The sequence below is a fragment of the Pseudophryne corroboree genome, chromosome 2 (assembly GCF_028390025.1).
Source record: "Pseudophryne corroboree isolate aPseCor3 chromosome 2, aPseCor3.hap2, whole genome shotgun sequence".
NCBI lineage: Eukaryota > Metazoa > Chordata > Amphibia > Anura > Myobatrachidae > Pseudophryne > Pseudophryne corroboree.
The window spans coordinates 14,485,001-14,510,465 of NC_086445.1; the positions used below are offsets into that span (position 1 = coordinate 14,485,001).

At 45.9% G+C, this 25,465-nt stretch overlaps 1 protein-coding gene across 1 annotated transcript; it reads left to right on the top strand.

Moving 5' to 3' along the window:
* Positions 1-865: 865 nt before the first annotated feature.
* Positions 866-24,703, top strand: LOC134988967 (olfactory receptor 51G2-like). The gene is made up of 6 exons (XM_063950582.1): positions 866-1,796; positions 3,571-3,578; positions 21,887-22,015; positions 23,389-23,428; positions 23,534-23,724; positions 24,557-24,703. Exons 1-6 carry the CDS (start codon positions 866-868, stop codon positions 24,701-24,703), a joined length of 1,446 nt encoding a protein of 481 aa, XP_063806652.1.
* Positions 24,704-25,465: the final 762 nt, after the last annotated feature.

The following is a 25,465-nucleotide window of genomic DNA, read 5'->3' on the forward strand; positions in this document are numbered from 1 at the left end:
GAGTGAGCCAGTAATAAAAGTTGTCAAGATATTTTGTGGGAATGCCAGGGGGATGGTATATGACATCTACTCATAGATGAACAGATTGGAAGAGGCATATAGCTTGGAACACAAATGTGGAGAATATAAGTGAAGGTTCTGGTGGTATCATTTGGTAGGAAAAACAGATTATAAAAGGACCCAACACCACCACTATGATGACCCCCGGGATGAAGGTTGTGAGAGAATGTGAGGCCCCCCGCAGAGAAAGCATGGGAGAAGTGGTGTCAGAGGGAGTAATCCAGGTTTCTGTAATTCATAGAAGATTCATTGAGTTGGAGATGAAAAGGTCATGGATGGCGACCAGTTTGTTATAGACAGATCTGGAATACCAGAAGTCACATGAGAGAGGGAAAGAGTTTGTGGGAGAATTGTGAATGAGGTGATGAGATTTGGTGTAGCATTGAGGTGAGATTCATTTGGATGGCAGGGATGAAGAGGGTGTAGTGGTGGTGTGGGCTGCTGGGTTAGTAAAGGAAACAGCCAAAGGTTGGCATGGAAGGAGTACAGTGTGATGCGGATGTAGGCGAGATGAGGTAACAAATAGAGAAGGGAGGGAGCAGAGCTGAGTGGTGGAGTAGTAGGCCCATGGTGGGGCAGAGGTGAATGAAAGTAGGATAACAGGAAAGTAAAGTGAATCTCTGAATTTGTGGCACCCGTGGGGAGCTAGGAAAACAAGTCACTTGTACACTGACTACTGACTGAGTTAGCTGCAGATACATAGATTAGGGTAGATGTTACTTACTGGGATTGGCTATGATGGAAATTAATGCATGAGGTGTTAATTCATATGTTCTCATATTATTTTTACTGCATCTAGGTAACCATGTTGCCACTGAACAGCAGCCATATTCCAGCAACATTCATCTTGTTGGGCTTCCCTGGTCTGGAAGCCATCTATGGCTGGATCTCCATTCCATTCTGCTTTATGTTAATCATATCATTTGCTGCGAATGGGCTACTTCTTCATGTGATTATTAGAGACTACAAACTCCACCAGCCAATGTACCTATTCCTCTCCATGCTGGCCATCACAGACATCCTCTTCTTGCTTTCTACATGTCCAACGATGCTAGGTATTTTCCTCTTACACTGCCAGAGCATTAGATCTGAAGCTTGTCTCTTACAGATGTTCGCTCTCCACATCCAGGTCATAATTGAGTCCTCAGTATTGGTAGCTATGGCCTTTGACCGATATGTAGCCATCTGCCAGCCTCTAAGATACACATCCATTCTTAGCAATTCTGTTATAACCAAGGTTGGCTTGTTCTCTGTCCTCCGGGGAACTGTGATGCATGCTCCCTTAGTGACTAGCCTCCTGTTTCTGCCATACTGCAAAGGTAATCATCTGTCCTATTCTTTCTGCTTACACCAAGACCTTATGAAGTTGGCCTGTGATGAAACCAATACCTTCAACATCATGTATGGCCTCGCAGTCATCATCTGCAGCTTTGCTTTGGATTTGGCCATTATTATACTATCTTACATCCTCATAATTAGAGGTGTGCTTGATGTTACCTCAGAAATGGAGCAGAAAAGATTATTTAACACATGCGCCTCTCATCTCTTAGCTGTTTTCTTTTTCTATCTTTCTAACCTGGCATCAAGTGTATCAAACAGATACATTCCGATGAATCCGCTATTTACAACTGTTGTGACCAATACTTTAATGTTTGTTTGCCCCTTGCTGAACCCCATCACTTACAGCATCAAGAACAAACAGATCCATGATAGCTTGTATCAAGCGTTCCACAAACGTAAGATAGGTTTCTAAAGGTTACATGTTCCAGAATTCTTCTCAATAGTCTACATGATGCAATCTGCATGCTTAGAGTAATTTGTAGACTGCACGAGTTAAGCTGGCCTCCTGTGTATGGAATTACACAATCAGATGGGGGCTTGAAGAACAGTCAACAAAATGTTAACACTGTGTCAAAGTCGAAAAATATAGCGACCTATGATGCCTTGTACTAACCCCATGCGCTTGCCCGCTGCACATCCTCTCCCGTGCGTGTGCATATTCGCAGTTGCGTGACGACGCCTCCATGGTCGTGCGCTCAGGCGCGTGGTATGTGCATTTACGGTAGAGTTTGTGTGCGTCTGGCGGGCGACTCGATCGTTACATAGTTAATCCAAATAGTGTATTTTATAGGTTATGGTCCCCTTAATAATATCAGTAAGTTTGTTTAGTGTAACTGGTTCATGGACAGAGAGATCCCTCTTTACATGATACGAAGGGTCAGACAGGCTTTGAGCAATGGTGTTTAGTATGTAACGGAAGAGTATATTATTAGTAACATTCCGGTGTTGGTTTGAATGAGATTAATCGCTCCTGCGAATAGTTATGTTTATAAGAAGTTTATGGGCATTTACTGTATTTGCAGTTCATTATCCATGCGGCGGGAATCCTGAGATTCCCTCCCACCTGAGCAGTTTGAAATAGTCGCAGCCCACCTGTTCGAATCAACCTATGACCTTTTGTTATAATGTGAAGACAGATTCCTGTGTCCAATGAACAATGAGATTGTAGGGCCCTTTGTAGTGTACTGTATGTAGTGTATAAAAGAACAGCCAGCCAGGGCCAGCTCAGTCTACTCTCCACAACGGTTTTCATCATTGACTAACTAGAGAGCTGGTACCAGGACTGCGCAGCGATCATTCCCCACGTGTGTAAGTTCTCTGTAACCAACTTATTCTCTGTTTGTATTTGCCATATTCTCTCTCTCTCTCTCTCTCTCTGTTATTGTTTAGGATGAAGACGCTGTTGTATATTGTATAATTTCAGTTATTCTGTTTAGGTGTTTTATGTTAGTGCTGTAGTGTATAAGCTGTAACTGTTTTCCCCTTTTTACATAGCTAAATCTAGTTAGTAAAGGTGTTGGAACCTAAGCAAAGTGTCTGTGTTTCTCTAGCTAGTATAGAGGGTTTCTGAGCGTCTCAATCGCTCAATCAGCTTTTATGTAATAGAGGTTAATCAGCGTTACATTGTGTTAACATTACAAGACCAAGGTTTACAGTATAAGCTTAGCCTTTCAGTGTGTTGCATACAAGGTTTACTGTGTGTCATCCTGTGAGCATCTGCGCCGCTCGTGTTCCTCTTGTGGGCACAGCGTCCGCTACGCTAGTAGCGTAGCATTACGGTACTCGGGCCGCCTATAGCGTGCTCGATACCCAGCGTAAGCCGTGAGCGAACGTGCCGCTCGTGCATCTTGACCACGGCCTAGCGTCTGCGTACCATTACGGTACCCCGTACGCCCATTGCGTACTGAGTCTCTTACCAATATATAGTGAATGTCATAAGATAAATAATCAGCTTTATCAACTGCTATAAAGTATCAACACCATAGAGCAGAATGAACCAGGTTTGAAGCTCTCCTTCCGCCAAGGACCCAAGCCACGAGTTACAGTAAAGTGGTCACCGCTGTGTACATTTTCCTGCTGCGGTGCCATCATGGACACCTGTGGACTGAATTCATAACTAATACTGTGCGTAATATATGTTCAACTCTAATAACGTGTTGTATTTATTAGGTGGCACTGTAACATAGTAACATAGTAATTGAGGTTGAATAGAGGCAAATTGCCCATCGTGTTCATCCTGTTTTAAGTTGTGATGATTCTACATACTTGCTGAATAATGTTTTATGACTAGTTAGCTACTATAACTCATGTTACCCCCGGATTAACCATGTTGATATTTTAAGTATTATAACCTTGGATAGCTTTTTCATTCAGAAATGTATCCATTCCTTTTTTAAATCCAATTACAGAGTCCGCCATTACCACCTTCCCTGGCAGGGAATTCCACATCCTGATTGCCCTAACAGTGAAGAACCCTTTCCTCCATTGCGTTCGGAACTTTCTCTCCTCCAGTCGCAGCTAGTGATGTGCACCGGACATTTTTCGGGTTTTGTGTTTTGGTTTTGGATTCGGTTCCGCGGCCGTGTTTTGGATTCGGACGCGTTTTGGCAAAACCTCCCTGAAATTTTTTTGTCGGATTCGGATGTGTTTTGGATTCGGGTGTTTTTTTCAAAAAAAACTAAAAAACAGCTTAAATCATAGAATTTGGGGGTCATTTTGATCCCATAGTATTATTAACCTCAATTACCATAATTTCCACTCATTTCCAGTCTATTCTGAACACCTCACACCTCACAATATTATTTTTAGTCCTACAATTTGCACCGAGGTCGCTGGATGGCTAAGCTAAGTGACACAAGTGGCCGACACAAACACCTGGCCCATCTAGGAGTGGCACTGCAGTGTCAGGCAGGATGGCACTTCAAAAAAATTGTCCCCAAACAGCACATGATGCAAAGAAAAAAAGAGGCGCACCAAGGTCGCTGTGTGACTAAGCTAAGCGACACAAGTGGCCGACACAAACACCTGGCCCATCTAGGAGTGGCACTGCATTGTCAGGCAGGATGGCACTTCAAAAAAATTGTCCCCAAACAGCACATGATGCAAAGAAAAAAAGAGGCACACCAAGGTCGCTGTGTGACTAAGCTAAGCGACACAAGTGGCCGACACAAACACCTGGCCCATCTAGGAGTGGCACTGCAGTGTCAGGCAGGATGGCACTTCAAAAAAATTGTCCCCAAACAGCACATGATGCAAAGAAAAAAAGAGGCGCACCAAGGTCGCTGTGTGACTAAGCTAAGCGACACAAGTGGCCGACACAAACACCTGGCCCATCTAGGAGTGGCACTGCAGTGTCAGGCAGGATGGCACTTCAAAAAAATTGTCCCCAAACAGCACATGATGCAAAGAAAAAAAGAGGCGCACCAAGGTCGCTGTGTGACTAAGCTAAGCGACACAAGTGGCCGACACAAACACCTGGCCCATCTAGGAGTGGCACTGCAGTGTCAGGCAGGATGGCACTTCAAAAAAATTGTCCCCAAACAGCACATGATGCAAAGAAAAAAAGAGGCGCACCAAGGTCGCTGGATGGCTAAGCTAAGCGACACAAGTGGCCGACACAAACACCTGGCCCATCTAGGAGTGGCACTGCAGTGTCAGGCAGGATGGCACTTCAAAAAAATTGTCCCCAAACAGCACATGATGCAAAGAAAAAAAGAGGCGCACCAAGGTCGCTGGATGGCTAAGCTAAGCGACACAAGTGGCCGACACAAACACCTGGCCCATCTAGGAGTGGCACTGCAGTGTCAGGCAGGATGGCACTTCAAAAAAATTGTCCCCAAACAGCACATGATGCAAAGAAAAATTAAAGAAAAAAGAGGTGCAAGATGGAATAGTCCTTGGGCCCTCCCACCCACCCTTATCTTGTATAAACAGGACATGCACACTTTAACGAACCCATCATTTCAGCGACAGGGTCTGCCACACGACTGTGACTGAAATGACTGGTTGGTTTGGGCCCCCACCAAAAAAGAAGCAATCAATCTCTCCTTGCACAAACTGGCTCTACAGAGGCAAGATGTCCACCTCATCATCATGCTCCGATTCCTCACCACTTTCACTGTGTACATCCCCCTCCTCACAGATTATTAAATCGTCCCCACTGGAATCCACCATCTCAGGTCCCCGTGTACTTTCTGGAGGCAATTGCTGCTGGTGAATGTCTCTACGGAGGAATTGATTATAATTCATTTTGATGAACATCATCTTCTCCACATTTTCTGGAAGTAACCTCGTACGCCGATTGCTGACAAGGTGAGCGGCTGCACTAAACACTCTTTCGGAGTACACACTGGAGGGAGGGGAACTTAGGTAGAATAAAGCCAGTTTGTGCAAGGGCCTCCAAATTGCCTCTTTTTCCTGCCAGTATACATACGGACTGTCTGACGTGCCTACTTGGATGCGGTCACTCATATAATCCTCCACCATTCTTTCCATGGTGAGAGAATCATATGCAGTGACAGTAGACGACATGTCAGTAATCATTGGCAGGTCCTTCAGTCCGGACCAGATGTCAGCACTCGCTCCAGACTGCCCTGCATCACCGCCAGCGGGTGGGCTCGGAATTCTTAGCCTTTTCCTCGCACCCCCAGTTGCGGGAGAATGTGAAGGAGGAGATGTTGACGGGTCACGTTCCGCTTGACTTGACAATTTTCTCACCAGCAGGTCTTTGAACCTCTGCAGACTTGTGTCTGCCAGAAAGAGAGATACAACATAGGTTTTAAATCTAGGATCGAGCACGGTGGCCAAAATGTAGTGCTCTGATTTCAACAGATTGACCACCCGTGAATCCTGGTTAAGCGAATTAAGGGCTCCATCCACAAGTCCCACATGCCTAGCGAATTGCTCTGTTTTAGCTCCTCCTTCAATGTCTCCAGCTTCTTCTGCAAAAGCCTGATGAGGGGAATGACCTGACTCAGGCTGGCAGTGTCTGAACTGACTTCACGTGTGGCAAGTTCAAAGGGTTGCAGAACCTTGCACAACGTTGAAATCATTCTCCACTGCGCTTGAGTCAGGTGCATTCCCCCTCCTTTGCCTATATCGTGGGCAGATGTATAGGCTTGAATGGCCTTTTGCTGCTCCTCCATCCTCTGAAGCATATAGAGGGTTGAATTCCACCTCATTACCACCTCTTGCTTCAGATGATGGCAGGGCAGGTTCAGGAATGTTTGGTGGTGCTCCAGTCTTCTGTACGCGGTGCCTGAATGCCGAAAGTGGCCCGCAATTCTTCGGGCCACCAACAGCATCTCTTGCACGCCCCTGTCGTTTTTTAAATAATTCTGCACCACCAAATTCAATGTATGTGCAAAACATGGGACGTGCTGGAATTTGCCCAGATGTAATGCACGCACCATATTGCTGGCGTTGTCCGATGTCACAAATCCCCAGGAGAGTCCAATTGGGGTAAGCCATTCTGCGATCTTCCTCAGTTGCCGTAAGAGGTTGTCAGCTGTGTGCCTCTTATGGAAAGCGGTGATACAAAGCGTAGCCTGCCTAGGAACGAGTTGGCGTTTGCGAGATGCTGCTACTGGTGCCGCCGCTGCTGTTCTTGCTGCGGGAGGCAATACATCTACCCAGTGGGCTGTCACAGTCATATAGTCCTGAGTCTGCCCTGCTCCACTTGTCCACATGTCCGTGGTTAAGTGGACATTAGGTACAACTGCATTTTTTAGGACACTGGTGACTCTTTTTCTGACGTCTGTGTACATTTTCGGTATCGCCTGCCTAAAGAAATGGAACCTAGATGGTATTTGGTACCGGGGACACAGTACCTCAATCAAGTCTCTAGTTGCCTGTGAATTAACGGTGGATACCGGAAACACGTTTCTCACCACCCAGGCTGCCAAGGCCTGAGTTATCCGCTTTGCAGCAGGATGACTGCTGTGATATTTCATCTTCCTCGCAAAGGACTGTTGGACAGTCAATTGCTTACTGGAAGTAGTACAAGTGGTCTTCCGACTTCCCCTCAGGGATGACGATCGACTCCCAGCTGCAACAACAGCAGCGCCAGCAGCAGTAGGCGTTACACTCAAGGATGCATCGGCGGAATCCCAGGCAGGAGAGGACTCGTCAGACTTGCCAGTGACATGGCCTGCAGGACTATTGGCTTTCCTGTATAAGGAGGAAATTGACACTGAGGGAGTTGGTGGTGTGGTTTGCAGGAGCTTGGTTACAAGAGGAAGGGATTTAGTGGTCAGTGGACTGCTTCCGCTGTCATCCAAAGTTTTTGAACTTGTCACTGACTTCTGATGAATGCGGTCCAGGTGACGTATAAGGGAAGATGTTCCTAGGTGGTTAACGTCCTTACCCCTACTTATTACAGCTTGACAAAGGCAACACATGGCTTGACACCAGTTGTCCGCATTTCTGTTGAAATAATTCCACACCGAAGAGGTGATTTTTTTGGTATTTTGACCAGGCATGTCAATGGCCATATTCGTCCCACGGACAACAGGTGTCTCCCCGGGTGCCTGACTTAAACAAACCACCTCACCATCAGAATCCTCCTTGTCAATTTCCTCCTCAGCGCCAGCAACACCTATATCCTCATCCTGGTGTACTTCAACAGTGACATCTTCAATTTGACTATCAGGAACTGGACTGCGGGTGCTCCTTCCAGCACTTGCAGGGGGCGTGCAAACGGTGGAAGGCGAAACCTCTTCCCGTCCAGTGTTGGGAAGGTCAGGCATCGCAACTGACACAATTGGACTCTCCTTGGGGATTTGTGATTTAGAAGAACGCACAGTTCTTTGCTGTGCTTTTGCCATCTTAACTCTTTTAAGTTTTCTAGCAGGAGGATGAGTGCTTCCTTCCTCAGTTGAAGCTGAACCACTAGCCTTGAACATAGGCCAGGGCCTCAGCCGTTCCTTGCCACTCCGTGTCGTAAATGGCACATTGGCAAGTTTATGCTTCTCCTCAGACGATTTTGATTTAGATTTTTGGGTCATTTTACTGAGCTTTATTTTTTTGGATTTTACATGCTCTCTACTATGACATTGGGCATCGACATTGGCAGACGACGTTGATGGCATTTCATCGTCTCGGCCATGACTAGTGGCAGCAGCTTCAGCACGAGGTGGAAGTGGATCTTGATCTTTCCCTATTTTACCCTCCACATTTTTGTTCTCCATTTTTTAATGTGTGGAATTATATGCCAGTATCAATAGCAATGGCCTACTACTATATATACTGCGCACAACTGAAATGCACCACAGGTATGGATGGATAGTATACTTGACGACACAGAGGTAGGTAGAGCAGTGGCCTTCTGTACCGTACTGCTATTTATTATATACTGGTGGTCAGCAAACTGTGCAAAACTGAAATGCACCACAGGTATGGATGGATAGTATACTTGACGACACAGAGGTAGGTAGAGCAGTGGCTTACTGTACCGTACTGCTATATATTATATACTGGTGGTCAGCAAACTGTGCAAAACTGAAATGCACCACAGGTATGGATGGATAGTATACTTGACGACACAGAGGTAGGTAGAGCAGTGGCCTACTGTACCGTACTGCTATATATTATATACTGGTGGTCAGCAAACTGTGCAAAACTGAAATGCACCACAGGTATGGATGGATAGTATACTTGACGACACAGAGGTAGGTAGAGCAGTGGCCTACTGTACCGTACTGCTATATATTATATACTGGTGGTCAGCAAACTGTGCAAAACTGAAATGCACCACAGGTATGGATGGATAGTATAATTGACGACACAGAGGTAGGTAGAGCAGTGGCCTTCTGTACCGTACTGCTATATATTATATACTGGTGGTCAGCAAAATTATGCACTGTACTCCTACTATATACTACAATGCAGCACAGATATGGAGCGTTTTTCAGGCAGAGAACGTATAATACTGGTGGTCACTGGTCAGCAAAACTCTGCACTGTACTCCTCCTATATAATACTGGTGGTCCCCAGTCCCCACAATAAAGCAGTGTGAGCACAGATATATGCAGCACACTGAGCACAGATATGGAGCGTTTTTCAGGCAAAGAACGTATAATACTGGTGGTCACTGGTCAGCAAAACTCTGCACTGTACTCATCCTATATAATACTGGTGGTCCCCAGTCCTCACAATAAAGCAGTGTGAGCACAGATATATGCAGCACACTGAGCACAGATATGGAGCGTTTTTCAGGCAGAGAACGTATAATACTGGTGGTCACTGGTCAGCAAAACTCTGCACTGTACTCCTCCTATATAATACTGGTGGTCCCCAGTCCCCACAATAAAGTAGTGTGAGCACAGATATATGCAGCACACTGAGCACAGATATGGAGCGTTTTTCAGGCAGAGAACGTATAATACTGGTGGTCACTGGTCAGCAAAACTCTGCAATGTACTCCTCCTATATAATACTGGTGGTCCCCAGTCCCCACAATAAAGCAGTGTGAGCACAGATATATGCAGCACACTGAGCACAGATATGGAGCATTTTTCAGGCAGAGAACGTATTATACTGGTGGTCACTGGTCAGCAAAACTCTGCACTGTACTCCTCCTATATAATACTGGTGGTCCCCAGTCCCCACAATAAAGCAGTGTGAGCACAGATATATACAGCACACTGAGCACAGATATGGAGCGTTTTTCAGGCACAGAACGTATAATACTGGTGGTCACTGGTCAGCAAAACTCTGCACTGTACTCCTCCTATATAATACTGGTGGTCCCCAGTCCCCACAATAAAGCAGTGTGAGCACAGATATATGCAGCACACTGAGCACAGATATGGAGCGTTTTTCAGGCACAGAACGTATAATACTGGTGGTCACTGGTCAGCAAAACTCTGCACTGTACTCCTCCTATATAATACTGGTGGTCCCCAGTCCCCACAATAAAGCAGTGTGAGCACAGATATATGCAGCACACTGAGCACAGATATGGAGCGTTTTTCAGGCAAAGAACGTATAATACTGGTGGTCACTGGTCAGCAAAACTCTGCACTGTACTCATCCTATATAATACTGGTGGTCCCCAGTCCTCACAATAAAGCAGTGTGAGCACAGATATATGCAGCACACTGAGCACAGATATGGAGCGTTTTTCAGGCAGAGAACGTATAATACTGGTGGTCACTGGTCAGCAAAACTCTGCACTGTACTCCTCCTATATAATACTGGTGGTCCCCAGTCCCCACAATAAAGTAGTGTGAGCACAGATATATGCAGCACACTGAGCACAGATATGGAGCGTTTTTCAGGCAGAGAACGTATAATACTGGTGGTCACTGGTCAGCAAAACTCTGCAATGTACTCCTCCTATATAATACTGGTGGTCCCCAGTCCCCACAATAAAGCAGTGTGAGCACAGATATATGCAGCACACTGAGCACAGATATGGAGCATTTTTCAGGCAGAGAACGTATTATACTGGTGGTCACTGGTCAGCAAAACTCTGCACTGTACTCCTCCTATATAATACTGGTGGTCCCCAGTCCCCACAATAAAGCAGTGTGAGCACAGATATATACAGCACACTGAGCACAGATATGGAGCGTTTTTCAGGCAGAGAACGTATAATACTGGTGGTCACTGGTCAGCAAAACTCTGCAATGTACTCCTCCTATATAATACTGCTGGTCCCCAGTCCCCACAATAAAGCAGTGTGAGCACAGATATATGCAGCACACTGAGCACAGATATGGAGCGTTTTTCAGGCAGAGAACGTATAATACTGGTGGTCACTGGTCAGCAAAACTCTGCAATGTACTCCTCCTATATAATACTGCTGGTCCCCAGTCCCCACAATAAAGCAGTGTGAGCACAGATATATGCAGCACACTGAGCACAGATATGGAGCGTTTTTCAGGCAGAGAACGTATAATACTGGTGGTCACTGGTCAGCAAAACTCTGCAATGTACTCCTCCTATATAATACTGCTGGTCCCCAGTCCCCACAATAAAGCAGTGTGAGCACAGATATATGCAGCACACTGAGCACAGATATGGAGCATTTTTCAGGCAGAGAACGTATTATACTGGTGGTCACTGGTCAGCAAAACTCTGCACTGTACTCCTCCTATATAATACTGCTGGTCCCCAGTCCCCACAATAAAGCAGTGAGCACAGATATTTGCAGCTACCTGAATAAAACTGAGAGGACGCCAGCCACGTCCTCTCTCTATCATTTCCAATGCACGAGTGAAAAATGGTGGCGACGCGCGGCTTCTTATATAGAATACGAATCTCGCGAGAATCCGACCGCGGGATGATGACGTTCGGGCGCGCTCGGGTTAGCCGAGCAAGGCGGGAGGATCCGAGTCTGCCTCGGACCCGTGTAAAAAGGGTGAAGTTCGGGGGGGTTTGGATTCCGACGAACCGAACCCGCTCATCACTATATCTATATATACATAGTTATTTTTATATATACATATATATATATATATATATATATATATATACTGATCCAATTCAGCCGGCACTCCTTGCTGCAGTAACAACTGGTCCTGGTGCCCAGTGCAAGACAATCAACATATCCATACAAAAAGCACGGCACTCCAAGGACTCTTATGCAATCGCCTTTATTGGCGGTGTGTTACATCAACATGTTTCAGGGCGTCAGCCCTTTCGTCAGGATATTGGTGTATCCTGACGAAAGGGCTGACGCCCTGAAACATGTTGATGTAACACACCGCCAATAAAGGCGATTGCATAAGAGTCCTTGGAATGCCGTGCTCTTTGTATGGATATATATATATATATATATATATATATATACTGCACAGGATATATAAATATATATATATATATATATATATATATACACACATTGTACAGTAAAATTACAGGCTGCCCATGAAACGTCTGCCATCTCACCGTGAGGATCGACGGCGTCAGACAGACACTAATGCAGCACAGAACTGCAGGCAGCCAGGGCTTCCATCACGGCCCGGGGCTTCCAGTCAGGCAGTCATGGCCAGTCACAGTGTGAGCGCTCTGCCTGTGCGCTGCGTAGCTGGACTGGAGACTGGGTGCGGCGGCAGGTCGGTGCCTTTGTGACGTCACACGTCGTGACGTTGGCGGCGTGGAGGAGGCGCCGGGTTTCTGTTAGGGATGAGCGGGTTCGGTTCCTCTGAATCCGAACCCGCCCGAACTTCAGCTTTTTTCCACGGGTCCGAGCAGGCTCGGATCCTCCCGCCTTGCTCGGTTAACCCGAGCACGCCCGAACGTCATCATCCCGCTGTCAGATTCTCGCGAGACTCGGATTCTATATAAGGAGCCGCGCGTCACCGCCATTTTCACACGTGCATTGAGAGTCATCGGGAGAGGACGTGGCTGGCGTCCTCTCCGTTTAGAGAAGAGAGAGACACAGTATTTTGGGGAGCATTATTAGGAGGAGTACTACTATACTGTATACTACTATACTACTTGCTGAAGTGATATTTATAGAGTCATAGGGAGAGGACGTGGCTGGCGTCCTCTCCGTTTAGAGAAGAGAGAGACACAGTATTTTGGGGAGCATTATTAGGAGGAGTACTACTATACTGTATACTACTCTACTACTTGCTGAAGTGATATTTATAGAGTCATAGGGAGAGGACGTGGCTGGCGTCCTCTCCGTTTAGAGAAGAGAGAGACACAGTATTTTGGGGAGCATTATTAGGAGGAGTACTACTATACTGTATACTACTCTACTACTTGCTTAAGTGATATTTATAGAGTCATAGGGAGAGGACGTGGCTGGCGTCCTCTCCGTTTAGAGAAGAGAGAGACACAGTATTTTGGGGAGCATTATTAGGAGGAGTACTACTATACTGTATACTACTATACTACTTGCTGAAGTGATATTTATAGAGTCATAGGGAGAGGACGTGGCTGGCGTCCTCTCCGTTTAGAGAAGAGAGAGACACAGTATACTATTTTGGGGAGCATTATTAGGAGGAGTACTACTATACTGTATACTACTCTACTACTTGCTGAAGTGATATTTATAGAGTCATAGGGAGAGGACGTGGCTGGCGTCCTCTCCGTTTAGAGAAGAGAGAGACACAGTATTTTGGGGAGCATTATTAGGAGGAGTACTACTATACTGTATACTACTCAGACACAGTATTTTGGGGAGCATTATTAGGAGGAGTACTACTATACTGTATACTACTCTACTACTTGCTGAAGTGATATTTATAGAGTCATAGGGAGAGGACGTGGCTGGCGTCCTCTCCGTTTAGAGAAGAGAGAGACACAGTATTTTGGGGAGCATTATTAGGAGGAGTACTACTATACTGTATACTACTCTACTACTTGCTGAAGTGATATTTATAGAGTCATAGGGAGAGGACGTGGCTGGCGTCCTCTCCGTTTAGAGAAGAGAGAGACACAGTATTTTGGGGAGCATTATTAGGAGGAGTACTACTATACTGTATACTACTCTACTACTTGCTGAAGTGATATTTATAGAGTCATAGGGAGAGGACGTGGCTGGCGTCCTCTCCGTTTAGAGAAGAGAGAGACACAGTATTTTGGGGAGCATTATTAGGAGGAGTACTACTATACTGTATACTACTCTACTACTTGCTGAAGTGATATTTATAGAGTCATAGGGAGAGGACGTGGCTGGCGTCCTCTCCGTTTAGAGAAGAGAGAGACACAGTATTTTGGGGAGCATTATTAGGAGGAGTACTACTATACTGTATACTACTATACTACTTGCTGAAGTGATATTTATAGAGTCATAGGGAGAGGACGTGGCTGGCGTCCTCTCCGTTTAGAGAAGAGAGAGACACAGTATACTATTTTGGGGAGCATTATTAGGAGGAGTACTACTATACTGTATACTACTCTACTACTTGCTGAAGTGATATTTATAGAGTCATAGGGAGAGGACGTGGCTGGCGTCCTCTCCGTTTAGAGAAGAGAGAGACACAGTATTTTGGGGAGCATTATTAGGAGGAGTACTACTATACTGTATACTACTATACTACTTGCTGAAGTGATATTATAGAGTCATAGGGAGAGGACGTGGCTGGCGTCCTCTCCGTTTAGAGAAGAGAGAGACACAGTATACTATTTTGGGGAGCATTATTAGGAGGAGTACTACTATACTGTATACTACTCTACTACTTGCTGAAGTGATATTTATAGAGTCATAGGGAGAGGACGTGGCTGGCGTCCTCTCCGTTTAGAGAAGAGAGAGACACAGTATTTTGGGGAGCATTATTAGGAGGAGTACTACTATACTGTATACTACTCAGACACAGTATTTTGGGGAGCATTATTAGGAGGAGTACTACTATACTGTATACTACTCTACTACTTGCTGAAGTGATATTTATAGAGTCATAGGGAGAGGACGTGGCTGGCGTCCTCTCCGTTTAGAGAAGAGAGAGACACAGTATTTTGGGGAGCATTATTAGGAGGAGTACTACTATACTGTATACTACTCTACTACTTGCTGAAGTGATATTTATAGAGTCATAGGGAGAGGACGTGGCTGGCGTCCTCTCCGTTTAGAGAAGAGAGAGACACAGTATTTTGGGGAGCATTATTAGGAGGAGTACTACTATACTGTATACTACTCTACTACTTGCTGAAGTGATATTTATAGAGTCATAGGGAGAGGACGTGGCTGGCGTCCTCTCCGTTTAGAGAAGAGAGAGACACAGTATTTTGGGGAGCATTATTAGGAGGAGTACTACTATACTGTATACTACTCTACTACTTGCTGAAGTGATATTTATAGAGTCATAGGGAGAGGACGTGGCTGGCGTCCTCTCCGTTTAGAGAAGAGAGAGACACAGTATTTTGGGGAGCATTATTAGGAGGAGTACTACTATACTGTATACTACTATACTACTTGCTGAAGTGATATTTATAGAGTCATAGGGAGAGGACGTGGCTGGCGTCCTCTCCGTTTAGAGAAGAGAGAGACACAGTATACTATTTTGGGGAGCATTATTAGGAGGAGTACTACTATACTGTATACTACTCTACTACTTGCTGAAGTGATATTTATAGAGTCATAGGGAGAGGACGTGGCTGGCGTCCTCTCCGTTTAGAGAAGAGAGAGACACAGTATTTTGGGGAGCATTATTAGGAGGAGTACTACTATACTGTATACTACTATACTACTTGCTGAAGTGATATTATAGAGTCATAGGGGGAGAGGACGTGGCTGGCGTCCTCTCTGTTTAGAGAAGAGAGAGACACAGTATTTTGGGGAGCATTATTAGGAGGAGTACTACTATACTGTATACTACTCAGACACAGTATTTTGGGGAGCATTATTAGGAGGAGTACTACTATACTGTATACTACTCTACTACTTGCTGAAGTGATATTTATAGAGTCATAGGGAGAGGACGTGGCTGGCGTCCTCTCCGTTTAGAGAAGAGAGAGACACAGTATTTTGGGGAGCATTATTAGGAGGAGTACTACTATACTGTATACTACTATACTACTTGCTGAAGTGATATTTATAGATTAGATAGTGTGACTGTAAGTGTATTATCTGACTTGTGGGGGAGACACTGACAGTGGGGAGCAGTTAGAGTCTGAGAGCAGGACTCAGGAGTACATATAACGGACAGTGCACACTTTTGCTGCCAGAGTCAGTGCCACACTGCCATTGTTGTGACCACACTGACCACCAGTATAATAATATATTTTGTGATTGTCTGCTTAGGACTCGGAGTACTAGTTGCAAGTTGCAACGTGACCTGACCACCAGTTTAATAATCAATCACCACCAGTTTAATATATATATAATTGTATATAATATATATATATATATATATAATATTGTATACCACCTACCCGTGGTTTTTTTTTTCTTTCTTCTTTGTACATACTACTATAGTATAGTAGCTTACTGTAGCAGTCTGCGGTGCTGCTGAGCTGACAGTGTCCAGCAGGTCCGTCATCAGTCATCATTACCAATACCTAATAAATATATTATCTACCTGTCCGGCTGCAGTACTAGTGATATTATATATATATACATACATATATATATTGATTTCATCTCATTATCAATCATCCAGTCTATATTAGCAGCAGACACAGTACGGTAGTCCACGGCTGTAGCTACCTCTGTGTCGGCACTCGGCAGTCCATCCATAATTGTATACTAGTATCCATCCATCTCCATTGTTTACCTGAGGTGCCTTTTAGTTGTGCCTATTAAAATATGGAGAACAAAAATGTTGAGGTTCCAAAATTAGGGAAAGATCAAGATCCACTTCCACCTCGTGCTGAAGCTGCTGCCACTAGTCATGGCCGAGACGATGAAATGCCAGCAACGTCGTCTGCCAAGGCCGATGCCCAATGGCATAGTACAGAGCATGTCAAATCCAAAACACCAAATATCAGTAAAAAAAAGACTCCAAAACCAAAAATAAAATTGTCGGAGGAGAAGCGTAAACTTGCCAATATGCCATTTACCACACGGAGTGGCAAGGAACGGCTGAGGCCCTGGCCTATGTTCATGGCTAGTGGTTCAGCTTCACAGGAGGATGGAAGCACTCAGCCTCTCGCTAGAAAACTGAAAAGACTCAAGCTGGCAAAAGCACCGCAAAGAACTGTGCGTTCTTCGAAATCCCAAATCCACATGGAGAGTCCAATTGTGTCGGTTGCGATGCCTGACCTTCCCAACACTGGACGTGAAGAGCATGCGCCTTCCACCATTTGCACGCCCCCTGCAAGTGCTGGAAGGAGCACCCGCAGTCCAGTTCCTGATAGTCAGATTGAAAATGTCAGTGTTGAAGTACACCAGGATGAGGAGGATATGGGTGTTGCTGGCGCTGGGGAGGAAATTGACAAGGAGGATTCTGATGGTGAGGTGGTTTGTTTAAGTCAGGCACCCGGGGAGACACCTGTTGTCCGTGGGAGGAATAGGGCCGTTGACATGCCTGGTGAAAATACCAAAAAAATCAGCTCTTCGGTGTGGAAGTATTTCACCAGAAATGCGGACAACATTTGTCAAGCCGTGTGTTGCCTTTGTCAAGCTGTAATAAGTAGGGGTAAGGACGTTAACCACCTCGGAACATCCTCCCTTATACGTCACCTGCAGCGCATTCATAATAAGTCAGTGACAAGTTCAAAAACTTTGGGTGACAGCGGAAGCAGTCCACTGACCAGTAAATCCCTTCCTCTTGTAACCAAGCTCACGCAAACCACCCCACCACCAACTCCCTCAGTGTCAATTTCCTCCTTCCCCAGGAATGCCAATAGTCCTGCAGGCCATGTCACTGGCAATTCTGACGAGTCCTCTCCTGCCTGGGATTCCTCCGATGCATCCTTGCGTGTAACGCCTACTGCTGCTGGCGCTGCTGTTGTTGCTGCTGGGAGTCGATGGTCATCCCAGAGGGGAAGTCGGAAGACCACTTGTACTACTTCCAGTAAGCAATTGACTGTCCAACAGTCCTTTGCGAGGAAGATGAAATATCACAGCAGTCATCCTGCTGCAAAGCGGATAACTGAGGCCTTGGCATCCTGGGTGGTGAGAAACGTGGTTCCAGTATCCATCATTACTGCAGAGCCAACTAGAGACTTGTTGGAGGTACTGTGTCCCCGGTACCAAATACCATCTAGGTTCCATTTCTCTAGGCAGGCGATACCGAAAATGTACACAGACCTCAGAAAAAGAGTCACCAGTGTCCTAAAAAATGCAGCTGTACCCAATGTCCACTTAACCACGGACATGTGGACAAGTGGAGCAGGGCAGGGTCAGGACTATATGACTGTGACAGCCCACTGGGTAGATGTATGGACTCCCGCCGCAAGAACAGCAGCGGCGGCACCAGTAGCAGCATCTCGCAAACGACAACTCTTTCCTAGGCAGGCTACGCTTTGTATCACCGGTTTCCAGAATACGCACACAGCTGAAAACCTCTTACGGCAACTGAGGAAGATCATCGCGGAATGGCTTACCCCAATTGGACTCTCCTGTGGATTTGTGGCATCGGACAACGCCAGCAATATTGTGTGTGCATTAAATATGGGCAAATTCCAGCACGTCCCATGTTTTGCACATACCTTGAATTTGGTGGTGCAGAATTTTTTAAAAAACGACAGGGGCGTGCAAGAGATGCTGTCGGTGGCCAGAAGAATTGCGGGACACTTTCGGCGTACAGGCACCACGTACAGAAGACTGGAGCACCACCAAAAACTACTGAACCTGCCCTGCCATCATCTGAAGCAAGAAGTGGTAACGAGGTGGAATTCAACCCTCTATATGCTTCAGAGGTTGGAGGAGCAGCAAAAGGCCATTCAAGCCTATACAATTGAGCACGATATAGGAGGTGGAATGCACCTGTCTCAAGTGCAGTGGAGAATGATTTCAACGTTGTGCAAGGTTCTGATGCCCTTTGAACTTGCCACACGTGAAGTCAGTTCAGACACTGCCAGCCTGAGTCAGGTCATTCCCCTCATCAGGCTTTTGCAGAAGAAGCTGGAGACATTGAAGGAGGAGCTAACACGGAGCGATTCCACTAGGCATGTGGGACTTGTGGATGGAGCCCTTAATTCGCTTAACAAGGATTCACGGGTGGTCAATCTGTTGAAATCAGAGCACTACATTTTGGCCACCGTGCTCGATCCTAGATTTAAAGCCTACCTTGGATCTCTCTTTCCGGCAGACACAAGTCTGCTGGGGTTGAAAGACCTGCTGGTGAGAAAATTGTCAAGTCAAGCGGAACGCGACCTGTCAACATCTCCTCCTTCACATTCTCCCGCAACTGGGGGTGCGAGGAAAAGGCTCAGAATTCCGAGCCCACCCGCTGGCGGTGATGCAGGGCAGTCTGGAGCGACTGCTGATGCTGACATCTGGTCCGGACTGAAGGACCTGACAACGATTACGGACATGTCGTCTACTGTCACTGCATATGATTCTCTCACCATTGAAAGAATGGTGGAGGATTATATGAGTGACCGCATCCAAGTAGGCACGTCACACAGTCCGTACTTATACTGGCAGGAAAAAGAGGCAATTTGGAGGCCCTTGCACAAACTGGCTTTATTCTACCTAAGTTGCCCTCCCACAAGTGTGTACTCCGAAAGAGTGTTTAGTGCCGCCGCTCACCTTGTCAGCAATCGGCGTACGAGGTTACATCCAGAAAATGTGGAGAAGATGATGTTCATTAAAATGAATTATAATAAATTCCTCCGTGGAGACATTGACCAGCAGCAATTGCCTCCACAAAGTACACAGGGAGCTGAGATGGTGGATTCCAGTGGGGACGAATTGATAATCTGTGAGGAGGGGGATGTACACGGTGATATATCGGAGGATGATGATGAGGTGGACATCTTGCCTCTGTAGAGCCAGTTTGTGCAAGGAGAGATTAATTGCTTCTTTTTTGGTGGGGGTCCAAACCAACCCGTCATTTCAGTCACAGTCGTGTGGCAGACCCTGTCACTGAAATGATGGGTTGGTTAAAGTGTGCATGTCCTGTTTATACAACATAAGGGTGGGTGGGAGGGCCCAAGGACAATTCCATCTTGCACCTCTTTTTTCTTTAATTTTTCTTTGCGTCATGTGCTGTTTGGGGAGGGTTTTTTGGAAGGGACATCCTGCGTGACACTGCAGTGCCACTCCTAGATGGGCCCGGTGTTTGTGTCGGCCACTAGGGTCGCTTATCTTACTCACACAGCTACCTCATTGCGCCTCTTTTTTTCTTTGCGTCATGTGCTGTTTGGGGAGGGTTTTTTGGAAGGGACATCCTGCGTGACACTGCAGTGCCACTCCTAGATGGGCCCGGTGTTTGTGTCGGCCACTAGGGTCGCTTAGCTTACTCACACAGCTACCTCATTGCGCCTCTTTTTTTCTTTGCGTCATGTGCTGTTTGGGGAGGGTTTTTAGGAAGGGACATCCTGCGTGACACTGCAGTGACACTCCTAGATGGGCCCGGTGTTTGTGTCGGCCACTAGGGTCGCTTATCTTACTCACACAGCTACCTCATTGCGCCTCTTTTTTTCTTTGCGTCATGTGCTGTTTGGGGAGGGTTTTTTGGAAGGGACATCCTGCGTGACACTGCAGTGACACTCCTAGATGGGCCCGGTGTTTGTGTCGGCCACTAGGGTCGCTTATCTTACTCACACAGCTACCTCATTGCGCCTCTTTTTTTCTTTGCGTCATGTGCTGTTTGGGGAGGGTTTTTTGGAAGGGACATCCTGCGTGACACTGCAGTGACACTCCTAGATGGGCCCGGTGTTTGTGTCGGCCACTAGGGTCGCTTATCTTACTCACACAGCTACCTCATTGCGCCTCTTTTTTTCTTTGCGTCATGTGCTGTTTGGGGAGTGTTTTTTGGAAGGGCCATCCTGCGTGACACTGCAGTGACACTCCTAGATGGGCCCGGTGTTTGTGTCGGCCACTAGGGTCGCTTAGCTTAGTCATCCAGCGACCTAGGTGCAAATTTTAGGACTAAAAATAATATTGTGAGGTATGAGGTATTCAGAATAGACTGAAAATGAGTGTAAATTATGGTTTTTGAGGTTAATAATACTTTGGGATCAAAATGACCCCCAAATTCTATGATTTAAGCTGTTTTTTAGTGTTTTTTGAAAAAAACACCCGAATCCAAAACACACCCGAATCCGACAAAAAAAATTCGGTGAGGTTTTGCCAAAACGCGGTCGAACCCAAAACACGGCCGCGGAACCGAACCCAAAACCAAAACACAAAACCCGAAAAATTTCCGGCGCTCATCTCTAGTTTCTGTAAGAACGCAGTGCAGTGAGGGCTTGGAAAGCCTTTCACTGCGCCGCCATTGTATTGAAAACCTGTATTCCTTTGGCAGCATTTAAATAAACTCGGTGGCGGATGGTAGGTAGGAGGGGGCGGGGCAGCGTGATGTTAGAATGCTGCAGTAGAAGGAAAATTTTTTTTTCCTGTCTACAGCAGCATAAAGCAGCAGAGATGCTGTGGGCCTATTTGAAGTGTGGGCCTGGAGCTACAGCTCCATCCGCCCCATTGTTAATCTGGCCCTGGGTATACTGTGCGCCAGGATCCCGACATTCGGCAACCAGAAGACCACCCCTTTTTACCACCACTGCCCATCATTATGCTGCTCTACCCACCATTATACTGGCCCCCCTGCCCAAAATGCTGCACTACTGCAAGCCCCATGCGGCCACGCCCTAAACGCCATTATACTGCCCCACTGGCCACCAATGACTATTATGCTGTTTTATCACCACTGACCACCACTATGATGCACCCACCATTATACTGGCCCCCTGCCCAAAATGCTGCACTACTGCAAGCCCCATGCGGACGCGCCCTAAATGCCATTATACTGCGCCACTGCAACCCACATCCCACCATTATGCTGCTGCACCCTGCACACCAATATATTCTCACTACATATTTCAGATAACTCACACCAGTAACTAGAAAACAAACTTTATTTAACCAGAATAGTTGAACTTTTTTCATGTTTTTTAATTTTCCTTTTTTTGTATTCTGCAGATGTCCTATGAGAACCGTAAGTTTCTTTCCGGCTTCATCAGCCTGTACCGCGAGGAGGAGTGTCTGTGGCTGACGTCCTCACCAGACTACAGCAACAAGCAGAAGAGGGAGGCTGCTTATACCCGCATGGTGCAGTACTCCAAGCCCACCTACTAGCAGCCTCGTGGACTGATATTAGATCTCTGATATAATATAATAGAATATGTAAAATATAGATAATGCTTTTGTTATAACTATTGCCCTGATTAAATGCATTAATATAAGGTTAAACAATGGATAGTGGTCCATTATTGCACACAGATAAGGAGTATGATATCGGTATATATGGTGCAATATAGGAGGCTGTAGAAGCTCTCTCTCTCTCTCTCTCTCTCTCTATATATATATATATATATATATATATGAGTATATGTTCCTAGTGAGAGAATTAGTTTTTATTTTTTGTTCAATTTTAACTACATTTTGCTCTGCTTTTGGATAGATAATTGTGATATATTGTATCTGATTAATGTGATCAGATTGTCTAAATATATAGCTCCGATATGGTATTTATAGCTATTGTAACCTGCTAAGCTCCTATGCAGCCCTATAAGTTGAAGTAAACTAAATGTGTGGCTATCAGCGGACATTACTGGCAGCTGTTAAATGACTGTTAATAACGAGACTCGGAGTGAAGGAGATACACGTAATTGTATACTGATAACTCCGGGAACACGAACAGCTGATAAACAGAAAATGAGGCTTGGAGCGCAGGAGGTGCACGCAAGCGCACACGTGAAATGTCGGGGATAAAAGAGAGCAGGGCATCAGACTTGAAATATCTGACTGAGGAAGCCGCCGATGTTTATAGGCGGAGAAACGCGTCTTCATCTATCCTACTTACCCGCGATCAGCACACCACGAATCTGCCTCAAATACTGGGAAGAACGTAAACGATCTCCGGATAAGGCTTTTTCAAAAGGTATTCGAGCACCAGAGCCGGGAGTATAACGGAACGGAACCCAGGAGGAATCGTGGTAAAGATGTATTTATAACATGGCCATGTTCAAAATATCTGCTGAGATACTCTATTAACTTTGCTGCTTTGAGATGAGTTACTAAATGCATGCATGCCAAACCAGCTAATGAATAAATAATCAACTGCTGCCGTGCACTAAATCAGTGTTGCTCCCAAGGGGGAGAAAAAATGATTGAGATTCCGCATGTCAAGTTAACATTTGGAAGCAAAGATTACCATTATTAAATTCCACTTTTTTCTCAATGGCTGTTCTGCTATAATGCACTAACTAAGTATTAACTTTCAGCTCGAGTTAACAGAGCTTATTTAACATCAGAGCAGAGTTGGGAGACCTTGTAACACTGAAGTGAAACAGTGTGAGTCAATTGTATCCAGCTGTATGTTATGAGTATTTCAGAAAGGAATCACTCCACAGAGCAGTACATTGAACGGTGTTTATTAAATGTGTTATTATTGGTCTATGTGTACAGTGTCATATTTTTAGATAGACATTTTTTTAAAACTATATGAAATTAGTCTTAGAGGTAAGAAAAGGAGCTCTTTATTAAATGTATGAATAGAGGAAAATAAAATAATTATTTTAATAAGAAATCTACTAGCGCTGTCTGTATTTTTTCTTGTTTTTCTAGTGGGTCCGAAAGAAAATCGCAAGGTGGAGGAGTCCAAGAGGTCAGGGGCCGGTGCAGACAAGGTGTATGTGCCGCAGCTGTGGTACTACAAAGATCTCCACTTCCTCCTGGAGAAAAGGTCAGCTACGGAGTCCCTGGTGGTGATGGCCGAGTTCGAGGAGGGAAGTCTGGACGTGGAGGAGACCGAAGGGGTAAGTTGCTTTTTAAATGGTTTTTACCTAATACATTCCTCCTGCCATGCCACAGCTCCCTCCCCATTGAAGAAGGCATTATATTTTCCCCTGACCTCTTTTGCCCTTGCAGTGCCGCGTATAGTTGCTGCAGGTGGTCCCACCAAGCAAATCATCGCTGTCATCACTGGCTGGTTGGGATCTTCCGGTCCTGCTGGCAGCAGAGAATGTTGTGTAGTATACAACATGCTGTTACTACACAGTCAATTTTGTCCTGCCTCATGTTAATGGGTTTGTGGAAGATCCTGAACCGGTTGCTGAGAATGCCAAATGCATTGTCAACAACCCTGCGGGCCCTAGAAAGACGGTAGTTAAAAATGCGCCTATCGTGGTTCGGGACTCTTTGCGGGCAGGGCTTCATTATGTGTTTGTGCAGTGCGAAGGCCTCATCTGCCACGAACACAAATCCCAGGCTATTCCTTGTTTGCTCCACAGGCGGCAGATGAATGGAGTTGGTGGTGAGCCTATCATAGAAGAGCATATTTTTCAACGATCCACCATCCAAGCAACGACCATTTTGCCCAACATCCAGGAAAATAAACTCATAGTTTGCATTGACCACCCGCCATGAGAACAATGCTAAAGTAGCCTTTATAATTGAAGTAGTCAGACCCGCTGTTGGTGGGTTTGGTGATGCGCACATGTTTCCCGTCTATTGCACCACCACAGTTTGAGTAATTTCAGTGCCTGTCAAAGTCCTCTGCAATAGCTTGCCATTCTGCCACGCTTGTAGGGAACTGTAGAAGAAAAAAAAAAGTTTGACTATCCACTAAATATGTTTCTCTTTACGCAGGCACCTGAAGAAGACCTCAGCCGTACCCCTGCCCTCATCAACACCTCCCCAGGGGAACCAACCTCTCCGCAGCGACCTACTGGCAAGAGGAAGCCACGGAAAACAAAATTTATAGAAGACCCTCTACTAGCGGAGGCCCGTTCATAGCTGCTACGTAAACCGGATGAGTTTGACGACTTTGCATCATATGTGAGCAAAACTATGTGGAAGGTTTCTGCGCAGCAGCAAGTAGAGTGCCAGCGCCTGGTGTTGCAGGTTTTGTACCAAACACTCTCAGGGCAACTGACACCAGAGTGGAACGTTCATGGGTCAGAACCTCAAGCACCTGCTCCTCATCTCCCATTGACCTTCAGTTCACCACCACCCACCTACTCTACATCTACTACTCCCCTTCCCAGCTACCATTCCAATTATCCGCAACCACAGGCCCAATCCAACTACCCTTCCTCCACTTTCCATCCTCCTCAAACCCCTCATCAAACCAGCCACCCTCCCCATTTTCATCAACCCCCATCCACCCACCCTTTTCCCACTTTCCAATCTCCTCCTCAAACCAGCTACCCTTCCCAAGGCAGCCACACATCCACCGTCTCCTCCGCAATTTTGACCTCCTTGATGTCACAGGGGGGACAAGTGGAGGAAGAGGAGGAGACAAGTCTCTTTCAAATGTAGGGTGATTCTCAATTACTGGTGCCCTTGTTATACATACCAATAGATGTGGTGCAGTCTGATACTACAGTGAGTGTCAACGCTTTCATGCGGACAATGCACACATGCTGCTAGGGACAGGTTGATGGTACCGGGGACCCATCTTCCTGCCCCTAGTTGCATGTGTGCATTGTGCCCCTAGCTGCGGTGCCACTCAACACTGCACTATCAGAATGCACCATATCTGTTGGTATATAAAAT

Excerpts from the sequence above, each read along its gene's own strand:
- LOC134988967 (XM_063950582.1), top strand. The coding sequence starts at position 866 with ATGTTGCCACTGAACAGCAGCCATATTCCAGCAACATTCATCTTGTTG. Across the intron at positions 23,429-23,533 it reads ATATGAAATTAGTCTTAGAG|TGGGTCCGAAAGAAAATCGC; the intron begins GTAAGAAAAGGA and ends TTGTTTTTCTAG. Across the intron at positions 23,725-24,556 it reads ACGTGGAGGAGACCGAAGGG|GCACCTGAAGAAGACCTCAG; the intron begins GTAAGTTGCTTT and ends CTCTTTACGCAG.